The sequence below is a fragment of the Eupeodes corollae genome, chromosome 2, assembly GCF_945859685.1.
Source record: "Eupeodes corollae chromosome 2, idEupCoro1.1, whole genome shotgun sequence".
In the NCBI taxonomy this organism is placed as follows: domain Eukaryota; kingdom Metazoa; phylum Arthropoda; class Insecta; order Diptera; family Syrphidae; genus Eupeodes; species Eupeodes corollae.
In genome coordinates, this window is record NC_079148.1 from 59,178,261 (window position 1) to 59,196,003 (window position 17,743).

At 34.7% G+C, this 17,743-nt stretch overlaps 2 protein-coding genes and 1 long non-coding RNA gene across 3 annotated transcripts; 1 reads left to right on the forward strand and 2 right to left on the reverse strand.

The window, feature by feature from the left end:
• Window positions 1-219: 219 nt before the first annotated feature.
• Window positions 220-973, reverse strand: LOC129946413 (uncharacterized). The gene is made up of 2 exons (XR_008781575.1): window positions 488-973; window positions 220-404 (listed from the first exon to the last, which is right to left on the reverse strand). It is a non-coding gene; the product is annotated as an uncharacterized LOC129946413 (long non-coding RNA).
• A 911-nt stretch (window positions 974-1,884) lies between these two features.
• On the forward strand, window positions 1,885-3,058 carry LOC129946410 (CD2 antigen cytoplasmic tail-binding protein 2 homolog). Its single transcript, XM_056056591.1, has 3 exons — window positions 1,885-2,081; window positions 2,145-2,337; window positions 2,398-3,058. Exons 1-3 carry the CDS (start codon window positions 1,987-1,989, stop codon window positions 3,016-3,018), a joined length of 909 nt encoding a protein of 302 aa, XP_055912566.1. The 5' UTR covers window positions 1,885-1,986; the 3' UTR covers window positions 3,019-3,058.
• Window positions 3,059-6,221: 3,163 nt separating this feature from the next.
• On the reverse strand, window positions 6,222-16,807 carry LOC129946391 (gamma-tubulin complex component 6). Its single transcript, XM_056056553.1, has 8 exons — window positions 16,306-16,807; window positions 15,889-16,230; window positions 15,399-15,645; window positions 15,128-15,330; window positions 9,857-10,010; window positions 7,527-9,791; window positions 6,835-7,372; window positions 6,222-6,764 (listed from the first exon to the last, which is right to left on the reverse strand). Exons 1-8 carry the CDS (start codon window positions 16,696-16,698, stop codon window positions 6,542-6,544), a joined length of 4,365 nt encoding a protein of 1,454 aa, XP_055912528.1. The 5' UTR covers window positions 16,699-16,807; the 3' UTR covers window positions 6,222-6,541.
• Window positions 16,808-17,743: the final 936 nt, after the last annotated feature.

The following is a 17,743-nucleotide window of genomic DNA, read 5'->3' on the forward strand; positions in this document are numbered from 1 at the left end:
ACATAGGGGCCTCTCAAAACGAACTTACTCAGCTTTTCGAATCCGGATGTGCCGAAGTCCTTAAAAAGTATCTCTTTTCCCAAATCTTAACCGGCTTAATACCTTTGTATATAGACTATATATATAAGTAATATCAATATTTATTCCAGTGTCGGATCTTCGTTAAGTCTTTGAAGCTTTGCTTTTAAATTTGAATACTATAAAATTAAGAAGTCTACCTTATAAATTATAAATACTTTATTAACAAAATTTATTTAAATATACGATATCGACATTTTAAGATTCCATTTGTTTTTCTAAATGGGCTTTTAGCTGCTGATTAAAATCATCTTCTATATTATCATCATCCCAATTGTCTTCCCATACATTAACTGCACTATCATCTTCTTCGGCAATATTAAAATCTGGAATTAATATTTTATGCGTTAAATGTTTTCCTTTGTTTAAAAAAAAGAACACCCCATGACAAGCATGTTTTTAATTTTACCTTCCGCTGGAAACTCTTCGAATTCATCATCTTCCTCTAAGAGCCCCAAATCTCCTTTTGGTTTACTTTTTTCAGCAGACATTTCGGGGATATTTTTATTTGAAAGTTAATTTGTGCAATTTAGAAAATATTTTGTAGTTTTCTCTAACTTTTATGAAGAATTGGACTTTATTTGATTTCTAAGGAAATTTGTTTTAAACTTTAAGCTGTCAACTAAATCTGTTTAGGATAACGAAACAGAAAATACGGCAAAAACAAAATACCTCTATCTCACTCTTTTGTTTGTTAAAATTTGTTTATGGGGCAATGCTTAACGTTTTACACGGGCAATATTTATATTCCACTGTTCACATAGCTATCCAAATCTGTCAGCATGAATAGATGTTTTAAATTGTAATCTTCTATTGACATTTTAAATGAAGAAACTGAGTTTCGAGAAACTTTTAGTTTCAAAATAAAAAAACAATTTTAGGCCAAGAGAGATACATCATGTTTGCTAATAGGAACTGGACAACTTTAAATTTAATCTGTGAACGCACTATTCATCGAACTTTTTTCTTTAAATGAACATTTGAAGCGTCTTGAATTTCTGTCAAGTGGTTTGTTAATATTAAAATAAGAGTTATTATTGGGAAAGACCTTACAAAAAACGGCTCAACTTTCCATTACCACAGCAAATAAATAATAACTATAGCAATTTTAGAGCGAGGAAACATTTATTTCTATTTTTAATTTATTTTCAAAGTTCGCATTTTTACATACAAAACACGTAAAAATAGTTTATTTTGACATTTCTTTCCTGTTTTTTGTTCAGTATTGCTATATTTGCTTTTTTTGGGGGGATTTCTTTGATTTAGTGCTCAAATGCAAAAAGTAATTTGCATATACTCAAACTCGCACCCACCCCAAATCCCATAGTGATCCCTAGCAGGGGAGTTGCAGGGGGGCAGCATGCCCCCTTACATACCTCGCTGTTAGTACGCCGTGCTATCAATAAAAAAAAAACTTGTTTTAGGCCCAAAAAAGGCAATAGAAAAAAAGTAGGGTATAGTCCGAAAAAAAAAAATATTTTTTTCTATGACTTAAAGTTGTTTTCTCGCCTTAATATTTAAAACATGTTCTATTGAGACTATTACCTAACTCTAAAAACAAAATTAGAAGTAAATTCCCAAAAAAAAACAATTAATCGGCTACAGTTTTAATTATTTGATAAGCAGCATGAATAAGCCGTCCTATTAACAAAACAAATAACCCACTCAGGTTAAATTAAGACTTCAATAATTTAGAAATAGTTTCCTTTACTTCACACATATAGAGCTTACGTTACCTTTATATTTCGCGTCACAGTTTGAGAAGCATTGCAAAACTGCAAACCTACACCAACTTCAGAACTGTTTTCTATTCCCAAGAAAACCAAAAGTGACACCTTGTTTGGTTTGAAGAAGCAATTTTCACAAAAATAATAAATATTTTAAATTGATCTACATTCAGCATTTATAATGTCCTCTAAACGTAAAGCCGAAGAAGATATCGAAATTATTGCGAACAAAAAACACACCCTCGATTCAGATGAAGAAGATGACAAAGATGATGAGTATGTTTATAATAAATAATTTGTATCAACAAACAAACATAAAGTTGATAATATTTTTCCAAGGGATGTTATGAACGAGAGTGATATCGAAGGTGAAGAAGATGGAATAGCCGGAGTCGAAGATGAAGTCAAAATCACGCCCTTCAATATGAAAGAAGAACTGGAGGAAGGTTATTTCGATAAGTCAGGTCACTATCATTGGAAGAAGGAAAATCAAATCCAAGACAATTGGCTGGACAACATTGACTGGTTGAAAGTGAGCAACTTGACTCTTTAAGACAGACCTGACTCACTTTTGTCATCATTTATTTTTCAGATAAAGTCCAAAAAAGAGTCTTCAACAACCGTCGATGACGATAAGACCAAAATAGAAGTTTTCAATAGCAAAGAAGCCTATGCAAAGATCTTGGAGATGATGGAACCCCATGAAACAATAACCAAAACACTTCAGAGATTCGGAAAGAGCAAGTTGAAGCTATCGACCATTGAACGTTTGCGCAGAAAAAAAGCGGGAATCGTAGACGATGCATCGGAGAGTATAACAAAACTCTCCGAGTTGGCTCATGAGATCTTGGTTAATACCGGCAACATGGGTATTTATGAGGAGCCGTATGAGAAAATTAAGAGTCGTATTGGTTCTGGGGCGAGTACAAGTAAAGCGGCAAATGATACGCTTGATATGTATGCAGATGACTTTGACGACAAAGAGAAAAAACGAGTTCAAGAAGAGCAAAACCCTGAAACAGAAATAGAAGAAACTACGTGGGAGTACAAATGGAAAGAATCGGACACAGAGGTTCATGGGCCGTTTTCGACCCTGCAAATGCAAGCTTGGGTGGACGAAAAGTACTTTAAGAAGCCGGTTCTTGTTCGAAAATTTGGAACGGGAGAAGGATTTTATTCGAGTAGTAGGATTGATTTTGAGTTGTATTTGTAAATAGTTAAGCAAAAACATAAACACAAATTTAAAAAAATGATATTTTTGTATTGTTTTCCTCTTTTTTATAATTGGAACGAACACACTCAAAGTGTTTTAAATACATTTATTATGCCACAGACAAGGTGTGAGCATTAGAAAAAGAAGGAGCAGTTAAAAAGGAGTTTTCTATTTACATTGGTTTTAAATTCTTGGTCATTCTGATGACAGCAAAAGAAAGACCGTGTTACGACATTCCACATTCGCGTAGTACGGCTAATAAACTAATCCCTGTATTTCACAGTATGGCCAAAGTTGGGCTTAAGTAAATATTACGGTTTAACTATTTAAGGAGAGAAATGCATTTATCTATTTCACTTGATCATACTCCGTTAAAAATATAAATTGGGTGGCGCAACAGTCCGTTTGAGAACTAGGGCCTAGTGACTGACAAATTTCAACCATATCTGTGTGCGAGCACTGTTGTCAGGGATGGAAGGGACCTACAGTTTTAAGCCGAATCCGAACGGCAAATTTGAGAAAGCACATTTCATGACAAGAATTACTCTTGGAGAATTTGTCAATTCCTCGCCAGAGGCAGTACCCGTGAAAAAAAAACTTTAGGTGGCATAGGCAGGGATCGCACTAACCATCATTCCGCGGGTACTACCGTAAAAACAATGGTAAAAAAAGGAGAGAAATACAAATTTACGACGATGTTCGAGCGACGTATTTGAGTTAATGATCTTACTGTCGCTAATCATTGCAAACGCTCTTCGTTGAATACAATTCAAGTGGCTTAAATACGTTTCTAGAGCAATATCCCAGAAATGGGGGTTATATTCAATTTTTTGGACATACATAGCTTTTCTGAATTGTAGCCAGATCAGAAGAAGAATTTCTTCATCGTACCAAAAAAGCAAACGTCTTGTGGCATTTTTAACAGCATCACGTATGCTATTGCCATTCATGTTAAAAGATAATGTATTGACCAAAGAATATATACCTATGTGTATTGGAAAAATTAGGTTTTCCTTCGGCTTTTTTGTTTGTTTTGTTCATGGATAGTGATAGATGTAAGACAACATTAGGTTTTCTAAGCATTCAATTCCACTCCTATTGCTACGAAAGTTGTACTGGCAGTCATCAAGAAGCCTTCAATCGTCGAGATATCTCTTAAGCTGAAAATCAATCAGCATTCACATGACCTTGGAAAAAAGGAACGTGCATAATATTGCGATTGGTCCAATTCTCCTTTTTTGGGAATGTGCTAGACAAATGATGTTTTCCGTTCACTCGGAACAAGATCTGAAGAATAAAATAGATGAAAAAGCTTGCGCAAAGGTTTTGCACACCGTTAAAGAACACATCTTTACAACAATAGCAGGAATTTAATTCGGTCCAGCGGAATGTTATGACCTTGGAAAAAAGGGACGTGCATAATATTGCAATGGGTCAATTCTTAATGAAGGAGGGGTATTCTCTTTTTTGGGTTTGTGCTAGACAAATGATGTTTTCTGTTCATTCAACAAGAACTGAAGAGTCAAATATATGAAAAAGCTTGCGCTTTTTAAGCTACAGGATGTGTAAGGCCTCGGCCACGCAGTAAGCGGCTGAGTGGCAGCGAGGTATAGCCAGGCACCAAGCGACTGCTTTTGAGCGATTAGTAGTTAAAATGCCGTTGTCAAGAACAGTTCGTATTTTACTGTCGGAAAATCGTTTGTATGTATACAAATTACTTAAACGTATACAAAAAAGAAAACGATTTGGTGTTCATCCGATTAACCAATTAAGATCGGGGTTTGGAGAATTTAATCATTTATTTTTTTTCTCAGTAATATTTCTATTTTTAAAATTGGCATTTCTATCTTGATATAAATCTGGTCGAGATTGCACACAAATTAACAACTCAATGTGTACTTTGGCCATCTTTACTTATTTCCGCTCAGAACATTACTAAAAATTAAAACAGGTTTGGTTGCTGAGCACCACCGCTTAGCAGCTCAGAATTTTGTTTCGCCGCTCGCTCATAGCGTGGCCGCTTCTATGTGATTTCATATGTTTTATATTTTTTGTTTGCTCAGCCGCTTACAGCGTGGCCGCGGCCTAAGAAAGAGATTGGTTCCATACAGTATTGACACCCTCAAGTACAAGCGGAGTCTTAACTCTCAATTGCCAGGGAACTGGCAAAGAGATAAGCTTTCTCTAAAGACCTAAAAAATGGAGTGTCATTGTAAATTTTATCTAAAATCAAAATCATAAGAGAATGAAGAACAAAATGTTTAAAAAGTTTAACAAAAAAAAGCCATGCAAGACAAAGTTTTTTTCGATCCTGTTGGTTGTTTGTATTTAGGATTTTTGCTTTGTCCGTTATTTTCCTTACAAATAATCGTCTTATCAAATTATTTCGGTTTGAAGTGTTGATTTAGTTAATAAGAGATTTGTTTTTAGTTTTAGCAAATGGTTGTTTTGCAAAGGTGGAATGGATAAAAATAGTACCGATCGTTCAAAACGAAAATAACAAAGGTTAATCTATTTCTTAAATTATAATTAGAAATTATTTTCTGATCTCCAGCCAAAAGGGTTTTAGCCTCTAGTTTTAAAATAAACTTATTCCACCCATTTTATAGAATTTGAACACAGTAAATGGTAACACAAGTTAGAGATTTGAATGATACTCAAGCGACATAATTAGGCAAGTTTTAAAAAAGACGGTTCGGTGATTCATTTTTCGGATCACCACATATCTAATTGATATTTTATTTTTAAAACGGTCACTTGCTCCTTTCCATCTCAAAAATACAAAATTTGAGTTGAAAGTAGAATGAAAGCCAAAGAGAATGGGTGTGGGCTGGGATAAAATCTTTATTATCACTTTGACTCACTGATTCCTTCTTGTAGTAGTTACTCCCTTCTTTTGTATAAATGAATGCATTGTTTTGTTTTTTTTTTTTTTAATTAATATTAATTCAAAAGGATAAAATAGAGTACCTACCCAGTTTCTTAGAGCGTTTCTATCTGGTTTTAATATAATTAACATTCCCCAACGACTGCTGCAAATCTACTCTCAACACCTGATCAATTATATTAATACAACCCAAAGTAGAATGGCTTAAAACTATGAGAGATACCTTTATTTTGTCCTTAAAGATTAAGGAACACTCGTCAACTGAACGGAATTCATCAATAAATGAATAAAACAAAACCCGAATAATCATATACTTTTCTTTTTAATTTAGCATTGCAATTCAAATTTTATTTAACGAATTAATTAACATAAATTAATATATTTTGTTTGTGATTATATGTAAAAATCATTCTCGCACACGGTGCGCCATTAATTAATAATACTTTTTAAATGTGCATTTAAATAATTTATAAAACTAAAAACATTAACAAAACAAACGCAATTAAAATTTTTCTTGCTAGGATTGAAGTTAAATTCGTTAAAAGGCAAATAGTGGATTATAGTTAAGTTTCTAAAAAAAAATTGTTCATTAAAAGCACCATAAAAAGGCAAAAGCAAACGTCCTCTTCCCCTTTTCTACTCATCACCATCAACAATATAATATTGATTGTAATTTATTAAATGAATAAATTCACCAATTTCCTCCTGATATCCATGTCGAACAATTTTCTTACCCAAATATATCGTATATTTGATAAAATTTTCAAATGCTGCTTCATCAGCAACAAGTTTTTCATATCGGGAATGTGTGTAATGTTCTTCACCGGGTCGTAACTTCCAGTCACGAGACTTGAGATTCCTTCAAATGCACAAAAACAAAGTTGTTGAATACTCAAATAAGTAGCATATCAAGAAATTGTATAGCTTACCCATAAAATCGTAGAGAGATCTTAAAAATCTTCTCAATTGCATTATAGAATTCGACACTTCGTCGATTTAACATGCAAAGGAATAAGATTCGTTTAACATAGGTTGTGTGCTTTCGATAGATGTCTTCAATACTCGCGGCATTCATCAGATCATCTTTGAACGTTTTCCAAGATGCTTGCAAAGCATTTGATGTTATGTGATTCTTCAAGGCATGCACAAAGTGATAGAATTTATGACGAATTTGTTGCACATGAATGTATTGCGGTGATTGGAGCATTTTCTTGCCACATTTTTTGACTATTTCTTTAAGAATTTGATATGACTCCTCCAGAACCCAACTGATCCTCCTTACTTTTATAAGATATTTAAATATATTCGCATACTGATCCAAAGTTTCTGGATTTAAAATAAGATTAAGGGGCCAGTCAATGCGATAGCTTAGAGTAAGATTCGACAATACTTCGGGTGAATTGAGATCGAACTTCTCAGGTACATCGGAAACAATAAAAGAGAGATTTTCAGCATTTTTATCATTTCCTGCCAAAAGAAAAACAAATTATTGAAAAATAGTTAAGAACTTTTGTCTGTAAGTAATACAAACAATTAAACAACAATTATGTATATATTTTTAGTTTTAATCTGCCCACAGAAGCACGAATGTGCAACAAATAGGACTTTCACATTAACATACCTATTATACTCGATCCCAATGCTGTGTCCAATATTGAATGCAATGTCTGATAGTTCAATAATTTCGTTGGACTTGCCCCACTCTCTAAGCGACCAATCAATCCATCACAAATAATCGAACCAAATTCACCATCCATTAAGAAAAAATAGTTCCTCAGACTCTTAAAGTGTCCCAGCACATCAAGATCCTCCAAGAACACCCTCATCACCTCGCTGTTAATAATTTCCAAATGCGTACTCATTGGCAACACAATGGACTTTTGTAAAAATTCGGTCAATGTTATGACACTCAAACTATTGAGATTCCTCTGTTTCTGCATAAGATCTTTGACTTGATCGGTTGTGGGAGCATTTGTGTTGCCATAATTCAAACGAAAATGAGGACTCACTGGGGCACATTTAAAATTTGACTTAACTAACTCTTCACACCGTTGATAGGCGTCCCGAACAGTAGGGAGTTCTTTGCAGCTAGAAAGTGTAAGTTCTCTATCAGATGAGGTATCATGCATGGAATCCTGTCTGCTACGGACAAAATTGAACCCATGACGGGCAAGAATTCCAGCTGTATTCAATCCACATTCAGGCGTTTGTGCAGTTTGAGCAGCAATACTTTGTGGTTCTTTTTCAACTGCTTCTACGGACTTTGGTGATTCCAGGTCTACATTTGTTATTGTTAGATTTGCATTTTCTGTATCTTCTTCCACTGCGTTTGAGGCAATTAGTGGAATGTTATCAGAAGTTGTTGACATAGGCGTGAGTTGATTGCAGTTTTCAAGGCCTGTGAGTATATTAAATTCGCTTTCTAGAACTTTCTTTCGATTTCTTGATCGCTCTGTGTTTAAGTCCAAGTTTAGATTTTTTCGACTTGCGAGTGGATCTTTGTTATATTCAGCAAATGTGTCATTTTGCATCATTTTTTTGCGGTTTTTCTGCAAATCAGTTAATTCCACAAGTGTAGATTCTATGGGATTAAAGTTTATATCGGATGTTTGTGGGACAGATCTGCCTTCACAACTCATTCCGAATTCTTCATGGAGTACCTTAAATCGATTTTTTTGTGCATCTGTAAGAGGTTTTGAGATAATCACTTCTGGAACAACTTTTTCACTCATACAATCACTCATTTCTGAACCTCCAAGTATTTTGGTGCGATTGCGTTCTACGTCGGATATTAAAATTTCTGGCAATTCATTGCAATTTAAGTAATCTGATGTGCTCATTTTAAGCGAGGTCGGAACTTCTTTATTCAGTTCTATCTCATTCTGTGCAAATTTTTCAACAAACTCTGAAGTTATACATTCTTCGTATACGGATCCGGCGTCCTCATCGTCGAAACACGATTCGAAATCCGTTCCAGCCGTACTTACTGGTGTGTCGGGTGCTTTTCTTGAGCATTGATCGTTGGCAGCTGCGAGATTGAGATGGGTTGGTTTCTTGCTAGCCAATTGGTCGCCCAACATGTCGCTTAACTCCTGATAGTACTCAATTCTTTTTTTGAGATTTATATTGTCGCACAGCAACCGATTTTCTTCCATATTCTGGGCCTCTTTCAAAAGTTTAAGTTCCACTTCTATGTTTGCTTGACGTTCCGATATCTTTCGATTCTTAGCGTCCTGGAGTTGAAGAGTTAACTCCTCGTGGCGCTTCTTTTTCTGTAGAGCACATGCGGCAGCAATAGTGTCCTGTTCTAAATTCCATTGTTCCATGTTCACTCGACTTCTTTCACTTGCCATTGTCCGAAAGTTCTTTTTGTTTTCCCATTGCTTCTCGAAGACATCTCGAATCGTTATGGGTTTTCCACAAATTTCCCTCGCACGTTGAGTGTACTTTTTACAAGATGCCTCAAATTTCTGCACTTCCTCGAAAGTAAGACACACCGACATAGATGGATAGTCTAGCTCGAAAAGTGGGTGGTTTGGCTTGAATGATTTAAGAAGCATTGTATATTTTCCGCACTGAAGAACTTGGTCTTCATAACCTTGAAAAAATCCCGGCACCGAATCTTTACGTACAAAATATGCTTTGTCATAGAAATATTTTGTATTCTGGCGATAGTGATCTACGAAACATATGAAGAGCTCATTAGATGGATCATCGAGTACACCATAGAAGAGCCATTTTTGAAGATATTTAAAATAGACATGACAACAGCGGCGTAGAATGAACACTAATAACATGATAAAATCTCTTTCGGTGACTCGCATTATTTCTCTGTACAGATAGCCAAGAAATTGTGATCCCATAGGTGGTTTAATATTCACATCAACTTAAATATTGAAGAAAACATAGGATAATATTGAATCTGTAAGCATGCGAAATACAAACACTAACCATATGGATGAATTGCCAAAGTATAGGATAAGTTGGAAATTTGTTTCATCATTTTCTTCATGCGCTTGTAGAATTCTAAGAGTGATTCATTTTGAACTGAAAACACAAACTGTCTAAATGTTACCAAGTATTCATCGACTGCACTGCATAATGCCTGTAAATATTTAAGTGAATAGTCTTACATAAAGGGATAGCAACTCATAGAAAGAAATTCTATTTCTCTTTAAAGAAAAAGTTAATGATAAGCAATTGATGATCTTTAGATTTTCCAATAAAAATTCATTTAAATTTAATTATTTTTGTTTATGCGTAAAACATTAGAAAAGACTCGGGAACCACCCGACTCCAATTCTATCGCCTCCGACTTAAGATTTGGCAGATGGAGATTTTTCTTTACTGATAGTTTTAAAATTCTGGACCTCACATTTTATACGGTGACCTATGAAACGGATCAAATTCTGCGCGACTAAAGCTACAGCCAATCTGAAAAATTCGTTCTATGCTCCGACAGCATCTTAGTAATCAATGTAATTCACAACGTAAACAACAACACCAAAATCTTATCTGAAATAAGATACTCGTATCAGCCAATAAAATAGAAAACCATTACACTAATATTCACTTCTGGCCATGTTGGAATATCCGGAAAAAAATATGCAGACAGTGCTAAGAACACAGCCAAAAATGCATCTTTACTAAAACCGATCTCCTCAAGCATACCGGAAAGATATCTTAGACAAAAAAATAGTCTCGACTGTAGCCTATAGCAACATTACTGCAAGAACATAAGCCCTTTAAAGTCTAAGCCGAGTTACCCTACGATATTTCGAAAAAAAAAAAATAAAACTAACTTTACTAGACTTTGAATTGGACACACCTCTGCTTCTTTTCAGAAACGATCCCCTAACTGCTCCACTTACAACACCCGCCTTGATATAAAGCATATTTAGGAACTTTGTGCATCTAATAATTAAAAAAAAAATGTTTAAATAATTTCCTATATGAAATCCTCAAGAATCCCAACCTAACAAGTATATACAGATATGGACATTAAAATAGACACAGAGACAGTCGCAGAAGAGTAAAACCAAATTAAAACAACAATATGCATTAGAAGTAGTTTTAACCTTTAAGGAAAACATCGGTCGCGGTATGATTTGTTCCCTAGAAGTGAAAGCTGTCATTTTAGTTCTACGATGTGAGGGAAAATATTCAAGGAAAAGTCACAAAATAATGAACAAATCTCTCAAGTTTGAGAGAAAGGCAACTTGAACACTAAGCCAAAAAACAGCTGGGAAAACCAAGTAAAACAACCCCAAGAGAAGACTGAATGATCTTTTGCGCCGCAAAAAAAAGATCCTTATAAGTCTTCAAGGGAAATAAAAAACAAACTACAGCTTCCAATAAACTTCCAGAACTGTTCGTAGAAGACTTGTTTAAGCCAACTTGCTTAGATCGCCCTTTCTAAGAAAAACTAAATATAACAAGGCAGTTTAAAATCGCCTTCGATCATTTTGATTGGAGTGGGCAAAAAGTGGAGGAATGTTTTGTGGATGGACTAAAGAAAGATAAATTTGATTGTAAGTTATGGCAGACAAACCGTTACAAGGCTTCCTTTGAAAGAACTAAATCCTAAATACATCCAGAAAACGGTCCAGAATGGTGGCTTGGGGGTTAATTTTCTTGCTATGGCGTTGGACCAATACATTTCAAAATATGAAGGTGAATATCATGAAAGATACAATGCTGCCTAATGCGGACGAGAAAATGTCTCTCAAATGCACCCATCCAAATCTGCTGGAAAGTATTTTTAAGACCAAAAAATCCGCGTATTGGAGGGGCCATACCAATCGTTTAACTTAAATCCCAAAGAACATTTTGGGGGTGATTAAAAATGCGCGGTTGGAAACATTTAACAAAAAATAAAGCCGAACTTTGGTAGATGGTTCGACAGGAGTGGTACAATATTTCAATTGACAGATGCTTCCGATTATTTGACTGAGTGTCCAACAGATTTCACACTGTAGTTAAAGCTGTGCATTCAATTTTTTTTTTTAATCTGTGTATCTATTTTAAAATCCACGAAATTTGTTCCTTTTTTTACATTTATGAATTTTAAATATTTTACGTTAAAATTTTAATATACCAGGTTACCAGCCACCCCCTAAAAAGAACCTGTGGTATGATGATGAGTGCGTGGTATTAAAAAGAGAGACGGAAAATGCACGTGTGCAGATGCTGCAACGGAAAAAAAGAGCAGCAAGGGAAGAGTACCGCACGAAAAGGAAAAATGAGAAAAATTCCCTGCGAAGGAAGAAAAGAGCATCCGCAGTTTCTCAGCTCTAGAGGAGTTTTGGGCCAAGAACAACACCCGTCGTTTCTTTAAAAGGTCGAAGCTATTAGCTTCTGGTTTCAAAACAGTGAAGGAAACCTAGTCACCGAAGCACAGGGAATTCATGATGACAACTGCTGAATGCGCAAAATATCGTGCAAGATAATGACGAAAAAGAAGCCAATCCAGTCAATGAAGACCCAGTCCCAGCCCCCAGCAGAAAAGAGGGAGAAAGAGCCAAAAGCTAAAAAATAGCAAATCCGCCGGGTCAGATGGTATAGCCGCAGAACTCTTTAATAATGGAGGAAGTGTTTTGATAAACCGCATGCACCAGGTCATCACCAAAGTGTGGGAGGAAGAATGCATACCCACTGACTGGTCGATAAGCTCCATATGCACCATCTACAAAAAAGGGCGACCCGATGTTATGTTCAAAACTACTGTGGCATATCCCTGCTTAATGTTGCATACAAAATCCTATCCAACTTATTGTGTGAGCGTCTTAAACGTTTCTGCAACACAAATATCAGCACGTACCAGTGTGGCTTTAGGCCAGGCAGAACAACGATATACCAAATATTCACACTGAGGCAGATCCTGGAAAAGATCAACGAATTTCAAGTCGAAACCCACCATCTTTTCATCGACTTTAAAGCTGCTTATGATAGCATCCACTGCCAAGAGCTTATGATGGCGATTTCTGAATTCGGGATCCCGAACAAACTGATCCAGCTGTTCCGCATGAAGCTAAACAATACGCAGTGCAGTGTGCAAATGGGTAACAGCTCATCCGAGTTATGCCAAACTTGCGCAGGGTTTAGACAAGGAGATGCGTCATGTGACTTCTTCAACATAGTCCTAGAGCATATAGTGCGTAAGGCAGGTGTGAGCACGGAGGGCACTATCTTCAACAAATCCACCCAGCTCCTAGGCTACGCGGACGACATAGACATAATCCAAGAGAGCTGTGCTTGAGGCCTTCACAGCGATTGAAGAACAGGCGAAACTAGTTGGAGTGAATGAGGACAAAACAAAGTACATGTTATCAACAAACAAAGCAACATCTGTCCACCGCCTAGGATAAAACATCACTGTTGGTAGCAGCAATTTCCAGATAGTTAAGGAGTTCACCTACCTTGGAACAAACATCAATCCCACGAATGACATCTTAGTGGAGATCCGAAGAAGAATTACCCTAGCGAACCGCTGCTGCTTCGGTTTTGCAAAACAACTGGGTTCAAAACTTCTCACTCTAAAGACAAAGTGTCTGCTATACATAACTTTGATTTTACCAGTCCTACTCTACGGCGCCGAGTGCTGGACGATAAGTAGAAAAGGGGAATTGATACTGGGCACTTTCGAAAGAAAAATTCTTCGACGGATTTTTGGTCCCGTATGGGACGATGGCGAATGGAGATGAAGATAAAACCGAGAACTGTATAAGCTGTACCAAGATGTGGATGTAGTCCAGAAGGCCAAGAAAAGACGACTACATTGGCTCGGCCACATCGAACGAATGGACGACAACGCTCCAGCCAAGAAAGTCTTCTAAGCCCAGCTCCCAGGTTCAAGACGAAAAGGAAGACCGAACCTACGGTACAAGGACCAAGTGACTGCGGATGCCAGAGCGCTTGTTCTCGGTGACTGGAGAGTACATGAGAGGGATCGTTCACGATGGAAGACTGCAGTATCTTAGGCTGAGACCCTTCATGGATTGTGAACCGGATAAGAAGAAGAAGACAATTTTACTATAAATAATGGGTAGTTTTAGTTTGGAAGAAAAAAAATAAGACTATGAAGACCAAGCTTAAAAAAAAAAATCTTTTTAAGTCAATAAAAACTTGAATTTTAAAAACTTTAATGATATTACTGAAATTCCCAGGAAAGTACAAATTCTAACTTAAATTCCAAAGCAAAAAGCCAATAATCTCTGCTACTAAGCTTATAAAATTGTATATTAGCTTGTAATTTTAATTGTTTGCAATAAATAATAATAATAATAATATTCAATTAATTTTCGGATAATGAAACCAAGCATACAACTCTAGTTGTACTTTAAAAACTGTGTTATATTAAAGAACAACAGTGAAGAAAGTTTACTGCAAAATGGTTTATAGATACCATTTAATGTGGCGTCACGTGTTCTGCTTCTGAGGTTGAAAATATTAAATATTTCTTGGGTTTTAATAATTGAAAGTTTCTTCTTGTTCAACTCATAATATAAATAGTTTGAAAACCTACAAAATAATGATGTGTTTTGCTTAAGTTATATCTTTAAAAACGCACACGTACAATGTTGTTGAATATTCGAAATTTTGACTTTCGCGACTTTTGTTCTTTTGGGATTTTTATGCGTTCAAGAATTTAGCTATATTTTTTTTTTGATTAAAAAGAAACAATATTTGTTCGTGATTTGTCATTCAACATATTTTTCGTTCTATATTATATTATGACCCCCCCCCTCATTCTATTCAATTCTTCGTTCATACAAACTTTTTGGGAAACTATGCGTATACAGCAAAAATGCAGCCATATTCAAACTACCAACGAAACGTTACCTTATTAATTGCAACAATATGCATGACATTTGATTTATGTCTTCAAAACTAATGACATTCATTAATTTCATGGGTTAAACTAAGTTTGCACTCAAATTTCTTCAAGCTAATCGGCAAATCACCACCGAGTGTATCATGTCAGATAAAGAGCGCTCAAAAATCTAAGCTATGATATTGTAAATAAGTACTTTATATCAAATCCAAAGGTACAAGATTAGTTGAAAGACAAAGAACACCATGGAAATCAAAAGTATATTAAAGTTGAATGGTTATGGAAGTTTAAAATAAGTTTGGAACTCACAAATCACAAATAAAATAAAAGCGTTAAAAAACTCTTTAAAATTAATACAAGCATGCCTTTTTCAAAATACATGAACTTACCTTAAAAATAAAACCTTCAAACATAAGCTTGTAGTTTCGTTTCATAATCATTATTTGCAACCTTTTATAACAAGTACCGCATTCAATAAAATCAGTAACATAATTTTCAATTGTTTCAGGTAATATACCAATCACAGTTATATTATCAATCATTTTAAAGAGAATATGTTCATCATGAACAAATGAATCGGATTGTATTCCAACTAAAAAGAAGGAAAGATATATTTTAGTTTATATTTGCTTAGGTTTAAAAATAAAATTGGATACGAACCTGTAAGAGATTTAAGATCCCGAAAGAATCTATCTTTTGATACAATCTTGGCAATAGTTTCTTGGCCCATATATTGGTCATGGATAGCTTGCAATTCTAAAGCTAAATTGGCTTCGGTAATATGTGGTTTATTTATTGGTATTCCAATGCAATCTAGATTTTCCCAATTCCATGAAAGAATTTTATTAATATCTTCGGCTACTTTAACTGGTTGCTTAATGCTTTTTGAGGGTAGAGCTGCTTTAGCCTGAAATTAAATAAACAAATATACTAATAATTAATTGAACTCGAATCTAAACTCTTGGTATTAAAGCCTCCAGTTAATAAATGAACACACACGGTGCCAAATGCTTCACTTGGTTGGAAACATCCGAGTCATTTTAATGTTAATCCTGCATACCGTATAATAAAATCAAGTGAGTAACAAAAACGCAACATACCCTTAAGTAATTTATATTAAATTTAGAATATTCATCTTGCTTTTACTTACAATTTTTGGTTCTTTACTAGATGGTATTCTAAAAAGTCTAAATGCTCCTACACTCATTTGCAAGGAGTCCCCCCAAACTTTTGCCGCTAATCCAGTGAATGAATTCTCAGGAGCTGTTATTGCTTTAGTTGCAAATTTGTTATCGATGTCCAAGAGCTTTTGCTTTGATTCTCCATCGAAAATAAGTCGTGGTAAGTATGGATTATCCGAATCTTTAATCGAATGCACTCCCTTGAAGAACCTGGGCGGCGAACAAAGATTGTTTTCTAATTGCTTAGGATAGTGGTGACTGTCTTTGTAGTTCGCATGTAGAGTAAATGGTCCCGGAACCAAAAGGTATGCCTTTTCATTGAAAAAATAAAGAAAATAAGTCACTATATTATGATTGTGTTGTAATATTTTGTATCTTTACAACACCTTTGTTTCTGTAGGAGCTTCCTCCTCCCTGTTTTCCAATAGCAACAGAAACTGAAGAATATTTTGACCATTTTCTTCCTTGAAATACGAATTATTAACTACGAAATCCAAATGCTCTTCGAATTTGGCCAACTTTTGCATTTCACTGGAATTATTTCTGGCACACATTTTGGCCGAGAAATAACATATATTAAGTTCCCTAAATGAATCAAAATTTTCAATTGGTGCATTGCAATATTGTTTTGATTTCTTTAATAAAACTTCAAATGATCGCGATTTCAGTTTACGCACAGATGTTGTGTTTATTCGATTGGATTTTGTATGTTCTTTAATTAAATTTTCACATAAGTCATTTATAAGATGATATACACTAGAAGAGGTGTCTTCTTGCATTTTAATTGAATTTTTATAAAATATTCATCCGAAAATTAAATGAAAATCAAAATAATAATTCTGCATCTGAGTTTTTCGGTTTGTTTGGATTTTAGGATATTGGCAGTTTTTTTTCTGTTGCCTTGCCCTGAATTTCTCGGAGCTGTCGGAGTAGTACGGAATTTGAAGTTTTGAGTGCTGCCAAATTAATTTTATTTATTTAAATATGTTTTGCTTTTACACGATGAAATTTTTAGCGAAGAAATCACATCATCAGCTTTAATCTTATGTTTGTGTAAGAAAAGTTAAGAAATTGTGCTGGTTTGTCTATTAATTGGCTAGTAAAATGAAATACAGACCAGTTTTAACAATTACTGGTTTTCATCATTGAAACTAATTATTGCAATTTTTTGAAAGGTTGTTTTTAGTAATCGGTGAAAAATTCTTTTATTGAAAACAATTATTCTCATTGAAATACCTATTATTGGAATTTGTTGGACAGGTTAATTATATTTTTTATTAAATAGTTAATTTAAAAAAAAAACATACTAAAAGAAAAGTTCTGGCTTAAATAATGAACATTTTTAGCGAATAGAATTCTTAACCTCATATCAGCACAAATTGGACTTTCTTAACCACCTTTGAACCACAATGTTCAAAGAACTAAACCAATGATAGTTGTAACTCTAGTACCTTAAACTTCGGCGAGGAATATAAAAAAAATACATTTATATCAAAAAATAATCGTAGGAAACACAATGCACACCCTAAATTTAATTTCACTGTGTAAATTTTATCAACAAAATGTTTCATGTCTATCAACACTCAAATCAAAATAGGACATCTATAGCTGGTGATGCTGTAACCCATTTCACTTGATTTTTAAAGTCGAAGTTTTCATTGTTAGAGTTTGCCGTGTCAATCTGGCAATGCGTAATTAGTTTCGTATTAATTTATTTTTTTAATTTATTTAATTTGTAATGTTGGAACGAACTTTTTTATGTAGTAAAGGTTATAAATAAGGAATTATAGAAACTTGTAACACATTACTGAATGAAACAATTTG